General features: G+C 35.7%; 1 protein-coding gene across 1 annotated transcript; it reads right to left on the reverse strand.

Annotated features, from left to right (window-relative positions):
• Positions 1-4,701: 4,701 nt before the first annotated feature.
• On the reverse strand, positions 4,702-5,868 carry LOC149920585 (uncharacterized). Its single transcript, XM_090164346.1, has one exon. It carries the CDS (start codon positions 5,866-5,868, stop codon positions 4,702-4,704), a length of 1,167 nt encoding a protein of 388 aa, XP_090020472.1.
• Between the last annotated feature and the right edge of the window lie 1,821 nt (positions 5,869-7,689).

Genomic DNA, 7,689 nt, shown 5'->3' on the forward strand with positions numbered 1-7,689 from the left:
TACACCATTCAGTGAGAGTGAAGATGAATACTTTATAAAGGTAAAGAGTCAAAATAGACTTTGATCAAACATATTTTCTTCCTACCTCTGTAAAAGACACATTAAAAAAATTGAGTTAAAATCATTAAAAAAATCAAACAGTTTTTTAATAAAATACTTACTCTTATGATATATTATCAGCAATACTAGAGATTCCTATGTTATAATCTTTAACGTGTGTGTAGAACGCATTATGGATTTTATGGTGAGTCTTTGGTGACCGATTCCCAACTATCGAGTAATGGCGTCGTACAAAAGAAAATACAAACTGGGCTACCAGATATTTTAAAAGGACTTTAGCTCGGCCAACTTAGCTTTTTCGCAGTAATTAACTGTGATTGTAGAAATAATTCATCAAATGAAAGTAATGGAAATAAAAATTAAGAAAATAATAATATAAAAAAATATAAAAATTAAGAAGAGATAAAATTAATTAAATAATTAAGTAGTTTTGATTTAACACGTAATTTCATTAATTCACGTTAAATAAACTCGTAAATTTAAATAATATTCTTAATAAAATTAATATTTTGTGGTTCATTAATCATTATCAGCTCAAATACAAATTCAGGTGAAACAAATTAAAATTAATTGCTGATAAACGCACCTCTAGATAGCATTAATGGACGAAACATTTCGGACGAATAGTTGAGATCCATGCGACGTCGATTGGGCTGAATATCGGATGTCGCGAAATTGGTACTACGAGGACTAAAATGGGACGTCCGTTATTCGTCCCGTAGGACGAATTTTGGACGGGACCAAGCTGGGCTCTAAGGACCATGCTTGGACGTCCCAGGGACGATTTGTGTTTGCTGGGTGTATACGATGAAAAGGTTATGCTTTGTTCCTAATGTTACTTAATGATTTACAGTAAACGCAATTTAATTAATCTTCAACGGTGGCCTGAGATTGAGGGAAATGAATTTGCCTAGTTAGCCTAACAGAGGCTAAATAAGTTATACGGCACAGACTGGAAACAAAACAAAACGCTAATTTACCTATCAGATTTAGAATCGTCAATTCGACATGTACCCTGCTTAAGCAGCTTTTTCTAATATAAATCATCACATCGAGATACCGTGGCACAAAATAAACTTCGGTAATGGTTAGACATGAGTATACATGGAAGTCATTCAAATAGAAATCTCGATATAATACAGATATTATTTAATTTATTTGAATATGGAAAATAATCTTAAACTATATTTTTCTGTAATACAAGAAATATAAGTATTATGGTAATCTGCGACCTACCATTAAAAATGGCCAAAAACGTGCCCCCTTGAAAATGTGCGCCTGAGGCCATTGCCCCCTTTAACCCCCCGGTAGATACGCCACTAAGTTAAAACCATAACCTCAAAGGTTCAGAATTAAAACCATAAAAGGTGTAACACATGATCAATTTGGGTGGAATATAAAACGTTTTTGGTAGAAACCTCAATCAAAAAGGTTCCGCATTTAAACTATAAATGGTTTAAAACAAGATGAATTTTGTTATCAAAATGCTGTAAATTAGGACGAGTATGAAACCCTTAATGGTGAATACACAGCATAAATTTAAACCTGCAAAAAACCCTTAATGGTCTTAAACGAAACCACTGATGGAGTAATTTTCGGACAAATCTGACCAAACCCTTAGTGGTTGAAACAAATACCGTTAATTACCACTGTGTACCTTTTTACATTTTATAGTAATTCTTTATCTATATTTGTGTATTGGAAATGTATTTTAACGTATCGAACGTCGAGTAATGAGTTTTTTGTATTTTCTGTATATTTTTGCGTATCAGAGTTGTGTTTTGCCGTATATAAATTAGAAAAGGGAATTTTTATAGTGTTATTCTTCCTATTTATATATCGAAAATGTTTTTTATCAAATTTAAATAGCGATTTAAGCAGTATTTTTACCTAAATTGACATATTGAAATTGTTACAAAAGGTTCTTTTAAACGTAACTTAGTACATTAACTAAGTATTTTTAAATATTTGAATATCGGTATTGTATTTTGTTGTATTAAAACTAGAGTTAAGATGTTTTTATAGTATTTTTCTATGTATTTGCTAATCTGAACTTGCGGTCCAATTTTTAGCACATGAACCACTTACGCGCTAATGATATTAAAATTAAGTTTACAATTATTTCCATTTCAACGAGTCCCTCTTTTTATGCCCGCAAAGTACTTAACGATTATACCTTATTGAATAAAATAGATCTTAAAATCCCCTCTATTAGTACAATTACAACATTTGAGAAAGGCACTTTTCCCATTGTGAAAGTGGAATCTAAAATAAGAATCACTTCAATTTAAACGCACTTTAAAGTTCAATATAGACTACTTTACCATTCTCGAGTATCCGATTTTTATCTTTAAAAGCTGAAGAAATATTAGAAACAACATCAGTGATCAATTGTTTCCGAGTAGGACAGACGATTTTTGATATAAAAGAGTCATTTTTCAAAAATAAGATTGTTTTTGTTTTTTAAAGCTACCTTAGAAATCACATATATATATAATTATTTAGTTGTGATGTTAAAGTTTGGTGATGCTGCTAATTCTTAATTACTGGTAGCCTTCACTAGAAACTATTATAAGATTTATATATGAATTTATAACCATGCATGTATTTACCACTAGTGAATGCAATATCTGTCGACGAATTGAAAAAAGATGGAAACACGTTATCATAAAGAACGGGTAGCTACTTCTTTATATATTGAGACGGTACAGTTTTTCATGTTCCAACAGGCGGAGGGCTAGCATGGTACTTGTTTATTTCCAATCTAAATTAATTCTGAGTATAAGAATTCCACCAGGTGTATTAAAAGCATTACCACGCATATATTTATGTTAAAATGGTGATATGTTAGGGATAAAGAGAGCAGCCATATTGCGAAGTTACTGGTGGATGTTGCGTATTTCCAAAAATAAAAAATAAAAATAAAAACATTTTGCGGGTGAACGTGCAACCTCTGAATAGGATTTTTTTGTATACGTGTGTCTAGAAAATTAAAAACAAATGTGTTGTCAAACAAAACAAACAATGATTCCAAAATAATTGTTCTCTTCAGCAGTTCGTTCAACTCTATTTTCAGACAGACTTATATATTTATATTATAATTTTATTTTTCTTATTTACAACACTACGTAATCTTAATTTACGACTTAATATGTTCGTGCGCTAACCTTTAAAAATTTAAGCAATTGATTATAATTTTTCTAATTATTCCACATTTTTCAGTTTTAAGATTAATAAGCCAATGGTTACTACTCCTATTTATACTTCAAAACAAAATTTATGAATAAATTATATTAAAATAATATTTTGTGGACCCACTTTTCAGATTATTTTTCTTCCATCAACTCTATTTTGGAGTTCGTTATTATAATTTTTTTGTGTGCTAAATCGAATAAAATATAAATCAGATATGTAAATACATACAAAAATAACACAAAAACATCTAAACTCTACTTTAAATACAACACCTATATTTACATATAGGAAAATATTGAAGGCGCGTCTTTTTAGATCACCTTCAAACAAATAGTATAAAATCAAATGTAATTTTTTTGTTTTATTAAATACATTTTTGATTATCCGCTTTTATATACGAAATTATTTTGTAAGGTGTGTATATTTTTTCTTTTTATTATTTATATAGTACACTTATGAAATATACACAATACAAATTTAACAGATGATAAGTTCACTGATATTTAAAGGAATTATTTGATATATTTATGTCCATATTGGAAATATATATTAACGTATTAAAACATACTAAAACTTGAGATATTTATTTTAACAAGATGCTTGTTATGTTGGCTAAAGCGCCACTTTAGTATATAGACTTTTAATGATATTAAATGGAGTTTATACTTATTTTGATTATCTTTAAAAAAAAACACTTGTGATGTAGTAGAAAGAAGGGTCCTTCAGACGACTTAAATTTAGCATTTCTGAACTATTTATATTAATTATGTTTTGTTACTTATAACCATATGGAAGAAATTGAAGAGTGGAAATTTAAGCTAGATGAATCTAGTCAATGAGAAATTGTACTGAGAAACAAAGTTAAAGGTATAAAAACAGATATAATTGAATTGAAAATATCGCAAGATAGTTGAAAGAGAGCAGGAAACTAGAAAGAAAAAGTAAAACACGCGAACTAGTTTAAAGAGTCTCTCAGTTTGAAACGAAATATAGAATAATTAACTTCGTGAATCAGTACCATTTGAACTTTTTGTAATGTTGTATACCATTGACTGGCTCAACTCTTATCGAAATTGTGCGATTTCATCTTAACATAATAATAATAATATATTAATATTGAAATATTTATAGAAATAACAAACACTAATTTTATTATATTTTCATTTTTGTGTTTTTATAGTATCTTTCTGACTATACAGGGTTAGTTTAATGTTTTGTACCCCCCTGCTCCTCGGAATAAATTCCATACTACAGGGGCAAAGTTAGAAAAAGGGGGAGAGAACAGTGTGAAGTTCCCAGGGGAAAGCGAGATTCGGAAGGAGGCACTTAATAAAATTAAATAAAAGGGTAGAAATGGGGATCTAAAGTTAAACGGGTGAGAAAAATTTTGACGGTAAGAGTTTTAACCCAAGAGTGCAGAAAAGTCATCTGAAGAGCACAGCTCACCTAGTTCAGAGTAACGTCAATACTCTTAGACGCAATAGTTGTACTGGAAGCATTAGAAGAATGCATGGATATAATGTTCGGAAACCGGAATGTAATTGTTTTCATTAGTTGCGCAAAGTGTTTAAAATTTGTGGGAGTGAGCATCGGTTCGCTGGTAGCATTAGTGAGGAGGCCGTGAAACCTCGCAGTAATTGGACAAGTGGTAATAAAATGGGTGACGGGTGCAGATAACTCATCGCACACGCAGGAAGGTTCTAAGCAATGGCCTAAGTGGAACAAATACTCGTGAAATTTCCCGTGCCCACTGAGGGCCTGTGTGGAGTAATAATCTACATTATCCTTGAAGGATTTTATAGTCGGAATAAGAGAGTAAGTGAAACGACCTTTAGAAGAGGCCATCCATTGATGTTGCCAGGCAACCAAGGACAGGTCCTTGAATACCTTTTTATGGTTAGTCTTAGTAAGGGGTAGAACTACATTGGTCCCCATACCAGTAGCTGCTTGCTTAGCGAGCATATCAGCCCGTTCGTTACAGATCGTCCCCGAATGAGCCTTTACCCAGGACAGAGTGACGGTAAGCGGGGCCAAGGAATGTAAAATTGATTTAACTTGAAAGCCAATTTGGCTGCAGGAGTGAGAGTTTTGTATTGTTTGTAGTGACGAGAAACTGTCGCTGAAAATAGTCACAGGGGATTTTATTTGTTGGAATTGAACCCATTGTAGGGCTCTAAGGATAGCAAGCATTTCAGCTGCATAGATATCACTCTCAGGGTTGATGGAATATCGTTCAAAGTGAGTCTCAGTACCGTGCCAGAAAACGGTGAATGAGCACCCAACCCCAGCCTCGGACTTCGAACCGTCAGTGTAAATTTCGTACCAAGAACCCGTTGGGTCAGAGGTAGTGAGAGGGTAGGACAAACGGCAGGCTGGATGTTCATCCCATATATCGTGTGGTTTATCTAAGTTGTTGGGATAAAAGGAGGCTGAGCAGTGGGATGTAGAGGCACCAATGGAGTGTAAGCGGAAAAGTGCCGCTTCTTGACTGGCAACCAGATCTACTGGGGTAAGCCTGGCCAGAACTAACAGAGCATCAGTTGAGATAGTGCGATAGGCCTTGGTTAAACGTAGCGCAAAGATACGCTGTATACTACGGAGAGCTAAACTCATTTTAACGTATCCAGTGTCTTTCTACCATGCACCCGGTCCATAAATAATAATACGTTCGAACCCTCGTTTCTAAATGTGGCGTAAGGCGGATCCCTTGATCCCCCAAGTGTCGTGGGCGTAGTGGGCAATGTTTTGGGTAAGAGTAGTAATTTTTCTTTTTAACCGAAGCTAGGTGTGGGAGCCAGCTAAGGTGGTTGTCAATGACAACTCCCAAGTACTTAAATTCAGTGTAATGTGTCAATTTTTGTCCACACATAGTGAACTGTGGTAGTCGGTCAGGGGCACCCAAACCATTAAAAGTCATGACCTGTGTTTTTTCAGGGGAAAACACAGTTTGTATTCCGAACTCCATTGCTCGAGCAAGCTCAAGGCAAGGTTACCTCGAGTCTCTAGCAAACGACGATTAAGGGCGCGAATAGCCAACGCAGTATCGTCGGCGAAAGCCTGCGATTCACACTGGTCCGGCAATGAGTGTGAAAGAAAAGTGTCGATTATGACATTCCACAGCACAGGGCCGGCACAAGAACCCTGTGGAATGCCTTTCGAAATTAGACGAGTGACTCTACCTTCAGTGGTGATCACCGTCGCTTGCCGGTTAGTGAGGAAGCTGTAGAAGCAACCGTAAAGATTAGCAGGGCAGTTCAATATTTTAAGACGGTGCAAAATTGCCGGTGGCCAGACGTTATCAAACGCACCCTTAATGTCCAAGCAGATCAACGAGAGGTATTCGTTTTCTGAGGTAGCATCAGTAATTAGGTTAACTAGATTTCGTATTGCGCCAGTAGTGGATTTGCCGTGGCAAAAACAATACTGAGCTTAATTGAGGTGGCCGTGAGCAAATAGAAAGTGATAAAGGCGTTGAGTCAAAAATTTATCAAAAAGTTTGCCTAACACAGCGAGAAGGCTGATTGAACGGTATGAGTTGGGAAGAGAGGGATCTCTGCCGGGTTTGTGTAGTAAAATAAAATGAGCCAACTTCCAGTCAGAAGGGAAGTGGTGGTATTTGAGGCAAGAATTAAAAAGTCGTAGTAGAATTTGAGGCGTAGAATTATGAAGAGCAAGGATAATTTCCAAAGTCAGACCGTCCAAGCCCAAGGCCTTATTATTGGGCAGGTTATGAGCAATGTTATTTAATTCATCTAGAGTCATATCCCGGTCATCCTCGGTATCAGGTACCGTAGGAGCTTCCTCCCGTATGGGGATGTGTATAGCCAAGTCATCGTGTGGGTTGTCTTGTGCAAATAAATTGCTAAGAATTTCTGTGCAAGTAGCAAGTGGGGATTCAGTTTTAAGCCTTAGTTTCTGAGAAGCCATCTTGTAAGGCAGGGTGAAAGGATTACCTTCGCTCACATTGGAGCAGTCCTCTCGCCAAGAAGTCCGTTTGGAATGGTTTAATAGGCGCTTGTACAAAGCGTTATCTTTATTATAAGCAATTTTAGCAGCAGCCCGCTGCCCTGGATCTCTAGTACGTTGTGCCCTTCGGCGTAGGGCGCGAAGTTTACTTCTGTGGGAAGTTAATTCTTTGTTCCACCATGGTACAGAGGTAAATTTTTTGGGTGACTTGTGTTTGAAAAATGTGTCACAGAGGTTTATAGCCTCCTTAGTGTAATGTCTGCTGAAGAAGACAACGGGAAGTGTTCAAAAGGTTCTAAGGCAAGCTTAGCTGCCTCGTCAAAAGCCGACCAGTCGCACCCTTTGGTGGAGTAACGATGCTCGTAAGAGGCGTCAGCCACGACATTATGAATTGGGGATGATAACTCAAAGGTTATATATCGGTGGTCGCTACAGGATGGTTCATCGAGCACCACCTAGTTATGCAGG

This window comes from Leiobunum rupestre, unplaced genomic scaffold (assembly GCF_980474605.1).
Source record: "Leiobunum rupestre unplaced genomic scaffold, qqLeiRupe1.1.hap1 H1_H1_scaffold_14, whole genome shotgun sequence".
In the NCBI taxonomy this organism is placed as follows: Eukaryota; Metazoa; Arthropoda; class Arachnida; order Opiliones; family Sclerosomatidae; genus Leiobunum; species Leiobunum rupestre.